Source organism: Rhodnius prolixus, unplaced genomic scaffold (genome assembly GCF_049639745.1).
Source record: "Rhodnius prolixus isolate KJV_2025 unplaced genomic scaffold, Rpr scaffold_7, whole genome shotgun sequence".
Taxonomy (NCBI): Eukaryota; Metazoa; Arthropoda; class Insecta; order Hemiptera; family Reduviidae; genus Rhodnius; species Rhodnius prolixus.
Genome location: NW_027411582.1, coordinates 19,862,784 through 19,881,784, shown reverse-complemented (window position 1 = coordinate 19,881,784; position 19,001 = coordinate 19,862,784). Strand labels below are relative to the sequence as shown.

At 35.0% G+C, this 19,001-nt stretch overlaps 1 protein-coding gene across 3 annotated transcripts in view; it reads left to right on the top strand.

Moving 5' to 3' along the window:
• Window positions 1–40: 40 nt before the first annotated feature.
• The window catches only part of LOC141447143 (transmembrane protein 47), a 320,333-nt gene continuing 301,372 nt past the window's right edge, over window positions 41–19,001 (top strand). Inside the window, exons 1-3 of one of the 3 annotated variants that reach the window (XM_074114382.1) lie at window positions 43–351; window positions 1,762–1,841; window positions 1,938–2,013. In XM_074114382.1, the coding sequence (XP_073970483.1) occupies window positions 1,963–2,013 (51 nt within the window). In that variant the 5' untranslated portion in view covers window positions 43–351; window positions 1,762–1,841; window positions 1,938–1,962. Of the gene's footprint in view, window positions 352–1,761; window positions 1,842–1,937; window positions 2,014–19,001 lie in introns of those variants that run through there. The other 2 variants (XM_074114381.1, XM_074114383.1) reach the window with 2 other exon arrangements.

Here is a 19,001-nt window from a genome sequence, read left to right as displayed (position 1 = left end):
AATAGCTGACTTTGGTAAATTTAGTTTGTTAAGGTTGGCGTCGTGTTGGCAACTAGTTTTTTTTTACTCTTTGATATAACGTACGCTTTATTTACGTTTTGTCGTTTTTAAAATAGAATGAGTTTGATTCAGATAAGTTGTGAAGTGTATGAAGTCATTTTATCATTACGGAATCATAACATATAATACTCGGTTTTCATCTTAATTCATTGTGCCTTGTGTCTTAGATCAAAACATGAACCCAGATGTGAGAACAAGTGTCTTAGGCAATTTTAGTTTTAAAGGTGATTCTTTGCCCGATTTCAGTGAATTTGATTCTGATTCTGTTATTGAGGAATATCATCGCGAAAGGTATTTTCATTATTAATGATTTTTGGAGGAAATATTGGTTTCTCTTTTTTTCCTCATCAAATGAAATGACTTTGATTTACCCTATAAACTAGTCCATTTAGAAATGGGGTCACTGGCATTATATAAACATAATTAATGTTTTTTAACTAATATTTTACTTAAATAACTGCTACATAAATGTTGTCACCCCTAACTATTAATAATGTATCTTTTATTCTCCTGTTTAATTTTTTGTTTTAGAAGTCTTTTTTCATTAGTCCTTTTAAATCTACGTATAAACAAACTAATGTTAAGATTTACTTAAAGCCTAAGAAAAACGTTTGTATAATGATGTGACTCTAATTATATTCCGGATACCCGCCACTACCTGTTGATTCAAAAATTTGAGCGCCTATTTTAAAAGACAGTTATAAAACTGAGTAACTTTTTATCTTCAATAACATTATTAATTTATCGCCCAAGTAGGGTAACTAACTATCTGGAATTTCTACAAAATGAATTTATCACTGTTTAAAAATTACTTCCTTAATTAATGCTTTTTGGGTGATAATCTATTTCGTTTCTTATAATTGTTCGATAATTTTCTTTTTTCCCCAACGTTATTTTGTAGTTCAAAATTAAAGATCGTAGTGTAGTGTTTATATGAAAACTATAACATTTCCAATCTCGGTCAGATGCCTGTTCTCTCTCCGGGCTATTGGTGATGTTAAAAATAAATCCCATCATGTTTATTTATAAACTACTAAGTGTAAAATTTTTGTAACGGGGTCATGCAAAACTCATCGTAAGTTTCTGCTGAAAAGTGTGTCATAACATTTTATATAGATTTAATTAAAAAGAACTCTGCTGAACAAAACTATCACCAATTTGCGTAATTAAATTTATAATTCAGAATTTATACTAACAAATTAGTTGCAGTCAAAACATTACGCAGGTTCAATATAAGAAATGATTGATTGGACCCGTTAAAATTATTGTTCTACAAAAAAATAAAAGAAATTGCTAACCAATTTGATGGTGATATAAAACATAAAAAATCTAAATGAGAATGTTATTCAACAAAATCACAGTAAGCTAAAAAAAGTGTTGAATAGCGGAGCATTTTTTGGTTTTCTGTTTATTTTATTACTTATTAAATATTTTTATTTTAAATTTACAGAGAAAAAAGAGAATTATTTCTAAATGTTGCTTTAAAATTTAACAAATTATTTCAAATGGGAATTCTTAACAAATAGTAACTTCCCCTTCCTTGCCGTTCAGATTAATCACAAATTCATTGTTATACTCAAATTATTGTTATTGATAGCTCTTTTTTCTCGGAGACCCTCTCTCTTTCTCATTACCCCCATTCCAGGTTTTTTTTCTTTAACATTTTTAAACAATTAACAGATGTTTTGTGTGCATGTTTAGTAACCAACGCGTGTGAACTTGTAAAAAAAAAGTTGCTGTTGAAAGAACTTTTGGATTAATATAAATCATTTTGTGGTTTGGTAAGTCTAACATTTTTTTTTTTTTTTGTTAATTAACAAGTACTTGAATTATTATTTGTTTATCAATTATTGTAATTGGTTACAACTTTATTTCAGTTCCCTTCGTCCTCCAGATGATAAAATGGCTCCTACTACTACCATAGAAACCATTACCATCACCAGACCATTGAAGGTGAGTAATTGTGGTTTTCAATAAAATAATTGCATAGCTCAGGAAATTGTTCCCTGTTTTCCTAAGTCATGGTTTTAGATATTTTCACTTTTTGGTAAAATTTATGTTCTAGAGTATCTTAAATGACAAAAAGTAGTCAATCTTAGGATTTATTTATATTAGAGCTTCCTTTTGATGAAACCACAGAATCTTTTCAGAATATAAGTTACAAATGGAATTGTTCGGTCGCATCTAAGGTTTCAATTGAGATGAACCAATGGTTTAAACTCAAATATTTAAAAAGAATTTTGAAAATGGTGGTGCAAATTATTAAAAATGCCCGCAGACTTTCTACCAAAGATATGTTATATGAGGATATATGAATTTGTGGATAATTTTAAGGCTGCCATTTAACTGGGCAAACATTTTTAAGAGGGCTTTTTATAATAGAAATAGGAGCAAACGATTTTTGGCAGTTTCAAAGTTTCTGATGCATTACCAGGTAATTTTGGAAATCTTATGGAAAAATTTAAGAATAATTGCCAAAGTTGGGACATTAACAAGACTTAAGAGTACAGATATAATCTGCATTACTGTAATATTGTATCTGAGCTACTCTTAAAAAGTCTTTACGTTAATTTTAAAATGAACTTAAATAAAATATCGGTAATTGCTCAGATTCGTGTGGCGTCTAAAAAATTTCCAGCATTATACGTGAATGTTAAATAAATATAAGTTTAATCCAGATAAAAATTGTATAATGTGTAAATCAGATGGTGATAGTCTTGAACATTTCTATCTGAACTGCCTCCCGCTGGCATCTTTACTCGAAAAGTTTCTCTTTAAATATTTCACCCATTCCGACTGATTTGAAAATTTTTTGGTTGTAAGCTGTAGAGATTTTTTTTGTACACCATTCAAGCACTCCAGCTAAGGCTAGAATAGTAGGTGAAAACGTATGCTCTTTGTATTCAATAAATTGGAAGTTTACTAAATAATCTTTGTCAGCAGTGTTAATTTCGGGTATTCAAAACTTTATAGTTTATTTTATCAGAGTTAGCTGTATTCTGAGTAGTTGTTCTCTATACTTTAAATTATATGTATCTGTTCTTTATATTATCATATAATGATTTACTTTTAAACATTTTAGGCGCCTTTTTGCGATAGTTATAGCAAAAATTTGTTTTTCTAAAATATTTTCTGTGATACACTATACACTTTCAAACATTAGCTTATAAGTTCTTACTATAAATGTGTTTTTCAGTTAGCATATTTGTACGGTCGCTCACAGAAAAAATATTAAGAGTTAATTTTTTCTCCAAATGAATTTTACCAGCATGGTAAAAGCAATTTTTAAATTCTCTGCGATTTTTTTTGTAATTTTAGTTATGGTGGTGCGTAAAACACTCCGCAAAAACGTACCCGAACCTTTTTTTGACGCAAAGAATCTCATAACAGTGTTACATTCGTATAACCTCAACCTCAACGTTATACCTTCATGTATTGTTTACATTGATAAAATATAATAATAAACATTTTTTCAATTACTGAGATAAACTTTAATTAAAATAATTTAAATGCAAAAACTAAGCTATGAAAGTTTATAATGGGTAAATAAGAATTGTAAAGTGAATTAGATTTTTATTACAGTATCGCCTAAAAAAAGGGTGGGTCCTATAAAAATAAAAAAGTCTTTACAGCTCAATAAAATTGTCTTTCAATATAAAAACCAGAACTTTTTTTACTTCGGTTAAAGTACATTTTTATTTGGGTATTCCAAATAAATTTTTTAATATCCTAAAACCTACCCAATACTTTGTATGGTTGAATGAACCCTTATAACCTAATTTTTTTTTTTTTTTTTTTTTTAACGTGGCGTTGTTTTTTGATATTACAGTCCCTTATAGAGATGTAGTGTAATCGAGTGTTCTACTATGTCGTGATATCCCCTTGCTTATCTCTTTGCGGTTAGGTGGGTTAAAAACTGTCCCACCTTTTGCTTAGCATGGTGGGATATATTTTAACCCACCTCGAAAAGTTGAAGTTATTCATACATACAGCTTAATATGTTATTTACAGTTATTCATTCAGTTGTCAGTGCTACGCACCAATGGTAAATGCGTAAATAAGTGAAAAACAAATTGTATATCAATTATAAACTTGACCGATAGTAAAAAATGGTGGCACCGCATACTGTTCTGTTATTTGGATGCAGCTGTTGTTAATTCATATATTGTTTATAAAAACCATGGAACTTAAACATTTCAAGGAACAGTGCGCTGAAAGGACAGTGCTGTACTGTCTGCAAAGTTCCGCTTTGTTTTGGTAAAAAGTTGTGTTTGAATGAACATCATATAAAGCATTAGTTGCATAGTGGTATTATACAATACCAGTGTCCCGCACTAAAAAAGGACTATTGAAATGGTATTAATTTTGTCTTTTCCTTTTTTCTGTATTTTGAGAGTGATGGCTATTTGAGAGGGATGATTACATGTGTAAAATAATGGAAATGAATGTTTATTTCCATTTTTTTTATAATAAAAGAAATTCTGTGCAATTAGGGCTTTTATTTTCTTCAAAATCGTGTGCCTCAAAGAGATAAGAGGTAGCCAAAGCTCCTGCCGGATCCTGTTCAGTCTAGTTACTCAAACCTTTGGGAGACATCTCCTCCGATCAACCATTCCTTCCTCTTACCATCTCTGGGCCATTTGCCGGGTCATTCTCCTCCATTCCATTTTTTGTCCCCTGTTCTCTATTTCATATTTTCTGTTGTTCCCTTAATTTCTAACTTGATATCCCCTACTCTTCATTCTGCTACATTTCATAAAGACATCTTCATTTCCAAAATACATGAAAACCGTGTGAAATTTTCTTATCAGATTTGTTTTTTCCAGAGGAAAGCTCAGCGGGAAATCAATTTTAGAACTTGTTACTAATTTTGCAAGTGTGTTTATCTGTCATTCTATAATAATAGAATGTACGCTTCAGCAATTAATGCTTGAAACTCATTACATGTCAAGAACATGTTAAGTTCACATGTTACAAGTTTTTTCACAAATTAGTTACAACCAAATTACAACTACCCTAAACTAGATAGATTGATTTCGTTGGAGGGGGTTTAACCCCTTCAGCTGTTACGTGACATAATTAAGAGTCCCATTTTCAGACATTGTCTAGTTCAATAGACAGGGGAGAAATTGGGTATAACCTTAAATTTTATTATTTTTTTTCTAAGGGTTTTCCCCACAATGAGGATTCTCTCGCCCAAACTAATTTAATTTTTTATTTTACTCCTCCAAATCTCTCTATTTTTTGCATCTTCTACTGAAACACCACATCCAGCCATATCCTCCTTAGCCATCTTCAGCCATGACAGCTTCCGGCCTGCCTTTTCTCCTTCTTCTCTCTCTGGGTCCCATTCCATGATCCGTTTAGGAATCCTTTGCTCTTCCATCCTTGAAACAACCTTTACTCCGGAATTCTTTGAAAGATATCCTTCTCTACTTCCATAGTCTTTCTTAACTCCGAATTTCTTACTCTTTTTAAACGGGATTTTCGAGCGGACCTTCTCCAAAAATCCATCTCGGACAATTTCCCTCTCTCTTGACTTCCTGGAGTCCATGTTTCACTACCGTACAGTATAATGCTTTCGACTATGGAATTATATATATCAGCCTTTTATCTGACGGTAGTATGTTACTGCTCCACAGTAGAGGATTAAGCAATCCTCAGAGATCCTTCTTGACACTTCTCTCCTAGAGCCGCCATCTACTTCAAGGATCCCAGATATTTAAAGTAGATTGAATCCCTCGATTTCTAGTAGCCCTCCTTGGGTACTCATGAACTCAGTTTTTTTAAATTGATAGCTAAGCCCCATTTTTTTTATACTCTTGGGCTAGTCTAGTGCCCATAAAATTAGCGTCTTCTGAGTCCTCAGTAATAACCATCTGATCATTCGGCGAAGAACAGATTGTGTAAGTATTGGAACCATAATGTATCTTTAATCCCAATGGTTTACAGCTGCGGGACCATTTACGAAGGGCTATATCTACATATATTTTAAATAATGTAGGGAATAGGCAACAACCCTGAAGGAGTCCATAACCCTAAATTTTCTTCTTCTATTTCCACTTCTTATCGACAACCCCCCTCCACCTACTATGCTCAGACTAATGCATTCAAATGCACTTATAACTGAGATCTCTTGCAACAAGACTATTCAAACCTCCGTAATGATGAGACATTTACTATAACCCAAAGAGTTAGCCAGATATTATTCATAATTACGCCTAAATATAATTCATTTAACAAAATATAAATTATCTATTAAATTAACGAGCATTGCTGGTTTGTTTATATTTTTTAATATCCAGTAATTATTGTTTTTAGGGATAATCAAATTAATAGTAATTATTTATAAAATAAAAAATTGCATCTTTTTTTTTTAAATTTTTTGCTAGATTAAAATGCTCCAATGAGATGATTTAAATTCATTAAAAATAAATATTGTGTCAGCAATATGAAATTTAATGTACTTGCATAATGAAGCAATTATGTTAGTTATAATTACTAATTATAATTATTATTTCATCATTAATATTGTTTGGTGAATTTAATTAGCTTTATTAAAAACATTGATATTTTTATTGTTGTTTTTTTTTTTTTAATTAAACTAGAAAATAATTCAATTAAGATTTTTAATTAAGGAAAGTGACTCGAATAATAAAAAAGAGTGGCGATTATTTTATGTTTATAGTACGAGGGTCGTTTGAAAATTCCGTGCAAAAATAAAAACTACTTAATTTTTTGGGGTAAACCTTTTTTATTTTTCAACATAGTCTTCTTTTAGGCTTATACACTTCGTCCAACGCTGCTCTAGTTTGTTGATCCCTTCCGAATAATAGGATTTGTCCAAGTCTGAAAAATAGCCATTCGTTTCTGCAATCACCTCCTCGTTTGAATAGAATCTTTTTCCCGCCAGCCATTTCTTCATATTGGGGAACAAATAGTAGTCCGAGGGAGCCAAGTCTGGAGAATAGGGGGGATGTGAAACGAGTTGGAACCCTATTTCCATTAATTTTGCGACCACAACTGCCGAGGTGTGAGCTGGTGCGTTGTCGTGATGGAAAAGGACTTTTTTGTGGGCCAATCGTGGGCGTTTTTCTTGCAGCTCGGTTTTCAAACGGTCCAATAACGATGAATAATATGCACCTGTAATAGTTTTACCCTTTTCCAGATAGTCGATGAGGATTATTCCTTGCGAATCCCAAAAGACAGTCGCCATAATCTTTCCGGCCGAAGGAACGGTCTTCGCCTTTTTTGGCGCAGATTCCTCCTTGGTAACCAATTGTTTAGATTGTTCTTTGGTCTCAGGAGTGTAGTGATGTATCCATGTTTCATCCACAGTGACGAAACGACGCTTAAAGTACTGCGGATTCTTCTGGAACAGCTGCAAACCGTCCTTGCAACACTTCACACGATTTCGTTTTTGGTCAAGCGTGAGCAATCGCGGCACCCATCTTGCGGATAGCTTTGTCATGTCCAAATGTTGATGCAAAATATTATGTACCCGTTCATTCGAGATGCCCACAGCACTAGCAATCTCACGCACCTTCACTCTTCTGTCATCCATCACCATATCGTGGATTTTATCAATGATTTCTGGAGTAGTAACCTCAACAGGGCGTCCAGAACGTTCAGCGTCACTTGTGCCCATATGGCCACTCCGAAAATTTTGAAACCACTTATAAACTGTTCTAATCGAAGGTGCAGAGTCACCATAATGTTTATCAAACTTCTCTTTAGTCTCCTGAGGCGTTTTGCCTTTCATAAAGTAGTGTTTAATCAACACACGAAATTCTTTTTCGTCCATTTTTTGAAAATCACTCGACTTCCTCGATTCAAACGAATGCCAAACCCAAAGAAATAGACCGATCTGGCTGAAACTTCCAAGAGATGCTACTAACTAAACATAACCTCGATACGCGCCAGTGGTGCTATCTCTCTGACTTTGCACGGACTTTTCAAACGACCCTCGTATAAATGGATACGACAATATTTTGAGAAAAAAGTTCCGGGCGCCAATAACCTCAGCTGTTGACGCGCCTTAAATCTTTAAAAATAATAATAATAATTAGATTGAATTTTCTAAATTGTTAACAATTTTTAATTGAATATTTGTGTTTTTTTAAAAAAAATCAGCGTTTTCAGAGATAAATCTCTTTTATCTTTTTATTCTCAGTACCTGACAGGTGCATAAAAAATTTCGACGTCACTTGAGATTTCATGATTTTAAATTATTTTGAATTTCCGGGGGTGGGTATTGTTTTTAGTGGTCAAGAGCGTGACTATGTGAGTGGGAGATCCCTAGTTCGAATTCCGCGTATAGCTACTTTTTATTAGGAATTTCTGAATTATGAATTATTAAATTCATAAAGCGTACAGATTTGGTGCGCTATCTTGGGGCTCTACATAGACAAAATGACTCACGTGGAGCCCACAACACTTGACTTAAAAGACAAAGCAATGACAAAACGTGCGAAACTGTTTTACAGACTTCTAGGACGACGCTCCCAAATTGCCCATAGAACTCAAACGCTTAATATACAGTACTATCCTCAAACCTATGTGGACTTACGGGGCTAGAGCTGTGGGGTTCAGCCAAACCTACAATACATACGGACAGTACAAGACATTTCAGTCAAAACTACTGCCTACAGATAGCTGACGCTCCTTTCTACGGTGACTAACCTTAGTCTTCACACCGACCTCAACATTCCCTTCATAGACCAACTCGCCAAGACTAAATACCAAGAAATTCCACACTACTCTCTCGACTAGCTCTAATCCTCTTTTACTGTCTCTCGCCTCCTCTGACATCCCTAATACTCCTCGCTGACTGAATCGCCAGTGGCCCCGCGACTTCCTTGTAGTCTGAAGGCCTAAACGTCATTATTCTCCGATCTCTCCTCTCTCCTCCTCACATTCCCCTATCTCATATAGAGAGTGCTACCGCTGGGTAGTTTCTCTCCTCCTGCTCTTCTCCCGCACCAGTTCATCACTCTCTCCTATCTCTCCTCTCTCCTCCTCACATTCTCCTCTCTCCTATAGAGAGTGCTACCGCTGGGTAGTTTCTCTCCTCCTGCTCTCCTCCCGCACCAGTTCATCACTCTCTCCTATCTCTCCTCTCTCTACTCCTCACATTCTCCTCTCTCCTATAGAGAGTGCTACCGGAGGGTAGTTTCTCTCCTCCCGCACCAGTTCATCACTCTCTCCTATCTCTCCTCTCTCCTCCTCACATTCTCCTCTCTCCTATAGAGAGTGCTACCGGAGGGTAGTTTCTCTCCTCCCGCACCGGTTCATCACTCTCTCCTATCTCTCCTCTCTCCTCCTCACATTCTCCTCTCTCCTATAGAGAGTGCTGGGTAGCTTCTCTCCTCCTGCTCTCCTCCTGCACCAGTTCATCTCATTCACCTCCTATTTACTTATTGTATATATTTATACAGATTGAAAATTACAAAATAAAATTTAAAAATCATTTAATTGTAATAAGGAAAACAATTGGGTTAATTTTAACCTAAAAGTTATTATTACCATGCACGTTGTCCAGATTTTTTTTGTTTTTTGTTTTTGTTATAAATGTTGCCACTTATGTGACTAATACAAGTGCACAAACACTTTTAACTATACTGTAATATTTGAAGGTCTTAATTGTTTTAACAGTACGGCGACTTTGTGGAGACTGTCAAGGCTGACATGATCTAAATTATCTTTATTTCATTAAAAATAATGTAGTTGGCAAAACTGATTGACATGTTAGGAAATTACATTTTTATTAAATGAAGTTTTTTTTATTTTTTTTTATAATTTTCTTAAAAATTGAATTTTAGAAAACAAAATTAACAATTACACAAATTTCACTTCTTACAATTTTTTGTTTTTTCTCTGTTATTAGCCTCTTGAGCTAGCAAATCAGCCATTTACATTCTTCTTTCGAAGCTTCTTTAGTATTCTGAATATTTACAGAGTTATCTTGTTGTTTGTTATGGTCTCAAAGAGCTCTGTGTAAATGCTGCCATCATCAGCTGCCAGAATAGTATCTAAATTGGCAGGTAAAGGATATCCAGTCGCTACAACAGCCCTCCACAATCGTTCTCTTCCTTTAGTACTGTTAGCACCTTCCAGGATTAGATGGTTGTGGCGTCTGCTATTATTCCAGAAGTATAAGAACACTTGTGAAATGTTTCCATGCCAATCCTGGCTAGATGGTGCGGCGAATAATTTGTGATTAAACCTCATTCTAAAGGCTGTGCTAACAGACTTCCTATTGTTGTTCTTATACCTTAAAAAAACATGGTCTTTTGAGGGATACTAGATTATACGGCTGTGTAAAATTGGGCCTTTTCTCGCCTTTGACAATTCGTATATCCGCTGCCAATCAGTATAGCACTCCGCTTTTGCATAATTTTTAATATCGGAGACTAACATTGAGTATGGAGATGTACGAGGGTCGTTTGAAAATTCCGTGCAAAGTCAGAGAGAGATAGCACCACTGGCGCGTATCGAGGTTATGTTTAGTTAGTAGCATCTCTTGGAAGAACACACACCAAGTTTCAGCCAGATCGGTCTATTTCTTTGTGTTTGGCATTCGTTTGAATCGAGGAAGTCAAGTGATTTTCGAAAAATGGACGAAAAAGAATTTCGTGTGTTGATTAAACACTACTTTATGAAAGGCAAAACGCCTGAAGAGACTAAAGAGAAGCTTGATAAACATTATGGTGACTCTGCACCTTCGATTAGAACAGTTTATAAGTGGTTTCAAAATTTTCGGAGTGGCCATATGGGCACAAGTGACGCTGAACGTTCTGGACGCCCTGTTGAGGTTACTACTCTAGAAATCATTGATAAAATCCATGATATGGTGATGGATGACAAAAGAGTGAAGGTGCGTGAGATTGCTAGTGCTGTGGGCATCTCGAATGAACGGGTACATAATATTTTGCATCAACATTTGGACATGACAAAGCTATCCGCAAGATGGGTGCCGCGAAGTGTTGCAAGGACGGTTTGCAGCTGTTCCAGAAGAATCCGCGGGACTTTAAGCGTCGTTTCGTCACTGTGGATGAAACATGGATACATCACTACACTCCTGAGACCAAAGAACAATCTAAACAATGGATTACCAAGGGGGAATCTGCGCCAAAAAAGGCGAAGACCGTTCCTTCGGCCGGAAAGATTATGGCGACTGTCTTTTGGGATTTGCAAGGAATAATCCTCATCGACTATCTGGAAAAGGGTAAAACTATTACAGGTGCATATTATTCATCGTTATTGGACCGTTTGAAAACCGAGCTGCAAGAAAAACGCCCACGATTGGCCCACAAAAAAGTCCTTTTCCATCATGACAACGCACCAGCTCACACCTCAGCAGTTGTGGTCGCAAAATTAATGGAAATAGGGTTCCAACTCGTTTCACATCCCCCCTATTCTCCAGACTTGGCTCCCTCGGACTACTATTTGTTCCCCAATATGAAGAAATGGCTGGCGGGAAAAAGATTTTATTCAAACGAGGAGGTGATTGCAGAAAGGAATGGCTATTTTTCAGACTTGGATAAATCCTATTATTCGGAAGGGATCAAGAAACTAGAGCAGCGTTGGGCGAAGTGTATAAGCCTAAAAGGAGGCTATGTTGAAAAATAAAAAAGTTTTACCCCAAAAAATTAAGTAGTTTTTATTTTTGCACGGACTTTTCAAACGACCCTCGTATGTTGTAGGGAGATCGCTTCCTTGGCTTTACGATCCACAATTTCATTTCCTCTCAGACCTGTGTGACTCTTAATCCAGATTAAATGTACCGATTTGCCTTTTCTTAGAATACTATTTTTACAATTTTTAAGAAACTAATTTTTTTATATTCTTATTACTTGTTTTTCTTTTTTTGCTAAATGTCAGCTCGAAGGCTGGCGCATTTTCTTTTGGATTTGGTGATGACCCACGTCTCCAATTTTGGATTTAAGGAAAGGTCAGAGAAGAATTTGGTATAGCAGTAATTTTGTAAGTAATTACCTGAACCTTTAATTTAACTTCAAAATTAACCTTCAATTAAACGAAATAACATTAGTTTATATAATTTGTTGCGTCCCCTAAGAACAGTCACTTACCTTTATTCTTTGGCTTCTATGGAGGACATTTAAGCCTTCAGTCTCTTGTACAACCAAGAATGGGCAAATTGGGGTAAATCCAGCTTAAATTACCGCAAGAAAAATATTAAAACTGTTACAGCCCAACAAACTGGTCACCTAGCCGTAAACAGTGTCGCTTTATATTAAAATATCGCTCTGGCCGCAGTCTACCCAGATATCACGCTACGCTACTGGTCTTACAATGAATTAATAAACATGTTGGCATGTGGGAGAGCCTTTATTACCCTCTAACGACTTGCGCTTTCTCGGAATAGGATGACTTGTAGAATACGAGGGGCACTACTTATATTTTGAGCCTTGGCAACACTAAGTGTTGTCAGGTGCTATCTGACGTTTCCACTTGAAAGTTTCGACATTTTTGACCATAACCTTCTTCAGAACATTTTGTTATTTGAGCGAGATTTGTGTTGTTTACAGTCACTTGTAAATTGTGTCTCAGCGAAAAAATGGGAATTAACTCGTGAAAATTTTCGTGCAATAATTTTATCGGACTTTCGACGTGAATTATCAAAACAGGAGTGCATCGATCAACTTACTTCCACTTTTGGCGAGAAAGCCCCATCCTTTCCACACTGTGAAACGCTGGTATAACGAATTCAATCGTGGTCGTCGTTCGCTTCACCGACGAAAGTCGTGAAGGTCTTCCATAATCAGTGTTGTGCCAGAAAACATTGATGCTATGCAAAAACTAATAATGCAAGATCGTCATGTGACATACTGTGAGATTGGTGCAAGACAAATGCTTAAGAAATTACAATGGCGGTGCTTCAAAAGACGTGTATAAGATTGTAACATGTGACGAATCATGGATATACGCGTATGAGCCGGAAACTAAACAGCAGTCGACTGTATTTGTGTTTCAAGATGAACCAAATCCAACAAAAGTTGTTCGCGCTCGAAGCACTTCTGAAACAAATGGTCGCCTGTTTTTTCGGAAAAACTGGTCATGTGGCAACAGTGCCTTTAGAAGGAACGTAGAACAGTCAATTCCTGAATGGCACACAACCATTTGTTTGCCGGAAGTCTTCGATGAAATAAGGAAAACAAACAAGCGCCGTCGGATCGTTCTTCATCAAGACAATGCCAGCTGTCACACACATCTCGTCTAACAACCGACTATTTGAGCACACAAAAAATCGAATTAATGGGGTCATCCGCCGTACAGTCCTGATTTGGCACCAAATGACTTCTTTTTGTTTCCGAACGTCAAGAATAAATTACGTGGACATCGATTTTCGTCGGCAGAAGAAGCCGTTGATGCATTCAAAAACCATGTTTTGGAGGTGTCTCAAGCGGAATGGAAAAAAATGCTTTGACAAGTGGTTCGAACGCATGCACAAGTGTATAGATCATAAAGGAGAATATTTTGAAAAACAATAAAGTCATTTTCAATGACAAATTACTGCTTTTTTATTATTAGGCTCAAAATATAAATAGTGCCCCTCGTATATTATGGAAAAATAAATGGTAACAATATTCTTATGCGAGTGTAGGTTAATATGAAAAAGAAATTTTGTATAATCTGTCCCAGACATTGTAAGATCTCTTTCAATAATAGTTTGATGAAAATGAGACCTTGATCCGAAGTTGACCCAAATTTATTACGATAAAACCCTTTCAGGCTTTTTGTACTTTTTTTTTGATAGGCGTCCATTTTTTTCCCCTCCTTTGTAGTCCTTCATTCATACAAACGGTATAGTTTTGACCTTCATTCATTTTATAATTCTAAGGAGTAGTGTGAGGAAAAATTGTGTTGATTTTTTCCTAGAACTGGCTCCTACTTCAGTAAGAAGAGGAATACAGTCGGTGGAGGTCGCGCATGCGTATAGATAAGTTGATCGATTGGTCAGCATCAACTCTCCCCCCCTATACACCCCTATATTCCCCTCCATACCCCCCCTGTAAACCCCTCCATCCCCTCTTCTCCTTGGTGCCCATATTCCCCAGCTGCCCCAGTGGAAGTCATAGCAAGCTCTCGCATTCAGCCTAAAACTTGTACCGACTGGTACTATGTTGTAGCCCTCACCCTCATCCACAGCTTTCCTCGTATCCTCTTCTACAATATCCTCATCCACTAAGATCTCCGCTGCATCTACCTCCTTATACTTTCAAGCTTCTTGCTTTTCCACGCTAACACCCTATATTCTACTAGCTGACCCAATTTTACTGTTTCTAGTAAAATTGCTCAATTACTACTTTCTCTGGGTTCCTACTCCGACTTCCTCTACCATCGTTTTATTTCTTCCCGTTTTATCCTCAACCCTTTTATAGTTTTACTAAACCTCTTCCTTCTACTTTGTCGGCTAAATAGAATGCACGGAGATTTATACACGTGTATTAGCTTGTTTTCTATTTCTTGGGAAGTTTTTAATCCGTTTTATACAGGGTGATCCATTTAAAACGCACCAATCGCTAATAACTTTTTAGGAAAGCGGAATTCCGCAAAAACCCATGAAATAAACTATATGTTTTTTTGGGTCTAGTTTTCAAATTTTCCACCCCTGATGCTGTATCTTTATTTTTGGCAGAGTTACGGCCAAAAACCTGATCGGGGTTCCATAAGGACCACTGGTTTTAACAATTATTATGAAAACTACATAAAAAACTGTGAAAAATAACGTTAACCCCGTTTCGATATCCCTAATATTCGAGATATTTAAGATCAAAGATACAGTTTTATCTATTAGTGATCGGTTTTCAATATTAATTTTCCACCAGAAATACACATTTTGGGAGGTCCTTTGACTGCAAAAAATGTTATTTGAGAAGCAAAGAACAAAAATATTAATAATAATTGAAGATTTAAAAAAATGTAGTGTAATGTAATGGTTGTGGGTGAATCAGGATAAAATTTGTTTTATCATTAAATAAAAGCAATCATCACATCATTTTAATGTACCTCGTATGCAAGATTTCATGACCTATGATTGCGGTAAAAATATCTTGCCAGGGTATTGGTCTAGTGGTCAAGAGCATAGCTTTGTTAGTGGGAGATCCCCAGTTCGAATCCCGTATATGTCTACATTGTATTAAAAAAGTATTATGATGTATTAACTATTATGAATGACTGCATATGGGAGATTCGAACTGAGGATCTCCCACTTACAAAACCATGCTCTTGACTTCTAGACCAATACCCTGGCAAGATATTCTTACCGTAATGTTAGGTCAAGAAGTCTTTTGCATACGGGGTTCATTAAAATGATGTGATGCTTGCTTTTATTTGATGACAAAACAAATTTATCCTGATTCACCCACAACCATTACATTACACTACATTCTTTAAAATCATCAATTATTGTTATTTTTGTTCTTTGCGTCACGAATAACATTTTTTTGCAATCAGAGGACCTCTCAAAACTGGTGTATTTCTGGTGCAAAATTAATATTGAAAACCGATCACGAATAATTATAAAATTGTAACTTTGATCTCAAATATCTCAACAAATATTAGGGATATCGAAACAAGGTTAACGTCATTTTTCACAATTCTTTATGCCGTAACTCCGCCAAAACTGAAGATACAGTATCAGGAGTGGAAAATTTGAAAACTAGACGAAAAAAAAACATTATTTAATGGGTTTTTCCGGATTTCCGCTTTCCTAAAAAGTTATTAGCGGTTGGTGCGTTTTAAATGGATCACCCTGTGTATATTATATATTACTCCAATTCAACTTTTTAATGTTACAAATTTTCTTCATTTTCTTTTGGTTTTAATAAACATAAAGTGATATTTTGATAGGGCCAAATTCACCACTCAGTTTTAAGGATTTTTGAGCATAAAAGGCAAGTTTTAAAAACATTTGTTGACCGATATTCTTCAATATTTCCACGTCTAACAAATTTAAGTCTGTTCGACATTTTGATTTGTTTTTTTTTTATTTTTTGCCCCAAAATGCCTAACCCGATCATATCCTTCGGTATTGTCTAGATAATTCTCCCCTACATTCTGAAAAACAACGAAAATGCTTTAAACATATCCTGGATCCAAGGTGATGACATCAAACGCATTACCATCTCCAATATCACCATTTAATTCTCTTGAAAGACCTCATCATTTCATTCAACCTTGAAAGTAAATCGTATTTTAAAGTAAATTACAGCCTGATATTGTTTAAAAATTGCTCTTCATCTCTAACTCAAATTTTCACTTTATAATTCCAGCCACTTTCGCTGCGAGTAACTGCAATGGCTGTTTAAGGTCATCTTTCACTACGCAAACATCAGTAACTCAGCTAATATCGTTTTCTATTTCCTCCTATACTTTCGATGTTGATGAGTTACAAATAAAATAATATTAATAGTAATAACTTACAGACATTAAATTTCATAGATGAAATAAAAAGTAATTTTGAAAGTTACGCTACAGTAACCTTAGTGTTTAATAGTGGACTGAATCAACTACATTGGCTAAGATAAAGTTATGGCTACGTGCTAGGACTATGAACGTATCCTTATTGGTCCTTTTAGTCTCTCAACTTTAGTCCTTACTGTTATTATCCTTCTCTTAACCTTCTTCTCGTCCTCCCTACAGTCTAATCAAGAGTTTATAAATTATGGAAATTAGTTGAGTTAATTTTTTGAATTATGATTTGTTAATGGGTATTCTTTAGTATCTTAATGCTTACTTTTCTTGATTGGATTTAGTTTTAGTCTTTAAAAACTTTATTTAGTAAATTTTGTAACTCTCTTACCTTTTTTTTGGTGGGTCCAGAAGTCTTTTAATTGAATCTTTTTTGATATAAATTACATTTTTTTTGTATTTTATTTCATATTTCTTATTTATGAATAAAATTTTACTTGATGGATTACTTAGGCATATTATTAGTGTAGCTCTAACATTTCGTTAAATAAATATACAGTTTTAATAAATATAATAATGAAAGGCGCCACGGTAGCCGAGCGGTTAAGAGACTGGACCTGCAAAGCAAAGATGTATTGTTGGTTTAGTAGGTTCGATCCCCGGTCTAGGGGCCTTGGATTTTATTTAATGTTTAATATGAGAACTTTGTAGTAAAGTGTGTTTGCTAATCGCCTCCGTCCAAGATACCTACTTTAGAAAGAATAAGATCTACTTTGGCCATCCTCCAATACTCTACATTAAACCAAAAAACCACAAAAAAAAACTGTCGATGGAGAGCATTGCACTGATGCAACAATAGTTGGGCTCTTAGTTAAACAAAAAATAGAATTCAGATTCACTAAAATAAGTGTAACTGTATTAGTGAGAAAAAAGATTTCCCTGAAAAATTTTTGAAAATGCATGTTCAAAAAATAAACTGAAAGGTGCCAATCAGATTGAAATGGAAAGTATGGTGAGCCGTGGGTGGTAAAAAGATGGCGGAGCTCTCTGTAACAAAGGCCAAACATCCAATTAATGCATTAAAACGTTCTCTTGCCTCTTATAAATATATAGGATGTTCATTTTATGACGGCTCAAATGCATTTCATGCTTAAACGGTTGATCTGAGCAAAAAATGGTAGAGGAAAAATTTGTTGCCCGTCACCTCTAGTTACAGAATATGTGACTTGATTTTAGATTTTTGCCTGCATACACGGCTGACGCGCGACCAAAAGTGAGGGTTGACCCCCATTTTCATATACACCGTTTTAAAAAGTTATGAAAGAAACCGGAAACCGCAATTCGATATCTTCAAAATTAAAGGTTATCAAAGAGAAAGAAGAGCACGCGATAGGTCATTTTTATGTATTTTTTCATCCCCTTTCTACTAAAAATATTGCCAAGGCAGTAAAGCTAGTATTTTTCTTAATATCGGGAAATAAGTAGTTTTCCGAGTGATTTTTCTAAAAAAAATCAAATGTTAAGACCTTTCAAGCATATAAAAATGGCTAAAAATTAATTTTACGTCTGTTACAAACAGAAAGGTTTAATAATTTTTTGATAATTTTGGGAGAGTTGGGTTTAATTTCCTAAAAAATTGGAAACCTCCTGCCACATATTTAAGTGATCAAATATCTTTCATTTAAAGAATCAAACTTATACCTTAATTTATCAAAAAATGCACTTTACTTGTGCAGCATGTACTGTGCCTTCAAAGGTGCCTCCTCAGATATAGAGAGCAGTTGATAACCTCCTGGCTAACCTGATTTGCGAGCCAGGCAACAAATCTTTCCTCTACCATTTTTTGCTCAGATCAAACGTTTAAGCATGAAATGCATTTGAGCCGTCTTATTATGAACACCCTGTTTAGTACTATATATGTATTTTTAGACCAGCAAAGACAAATGTATTCGGCCGTAAAATTATGAATTCATCGATGAGATAAATAATGATAAATAATGAAATTAATAAATTTAAATATTAGCGCTTATCCTTACACATTTTAACTTTCTGTTAAACTGTCTTGATAGGTCTCGAAACTGTTCAGATCTCTCGCTTTTGTTTGAAATTATTTTTGGTACAAAATTGATTTCAATGTTCTGCTGAGCTATGAGTAATCATGCATTGGATTGCAATAAACCTTGCAACTCCAAGGATGCATTTCTAGCGATAATTAAATTTATTTTACACTTTTATATCCTGCTGCCCCCATACTCTTTGGAAGAGAAGGTAGAGAATATCCTCGTTAGTCCAACTAGTTCTTTATAAGGAGCTAACATCTCCTGAGGGAGTCGTTTTTAGGTTCTCTAAAGTTTTATTATGTATAGACTGTACTTTCTTTTTTTGACCCTCTGTTGCAATTTTATTCTTCACTGTAATAAAAGTTTTATTACTACTATTGAGATAATAAATTTTTATTATGGTTTTTAATGTAACAAGTAATTCGATGGAAGTCGGGTTTATCT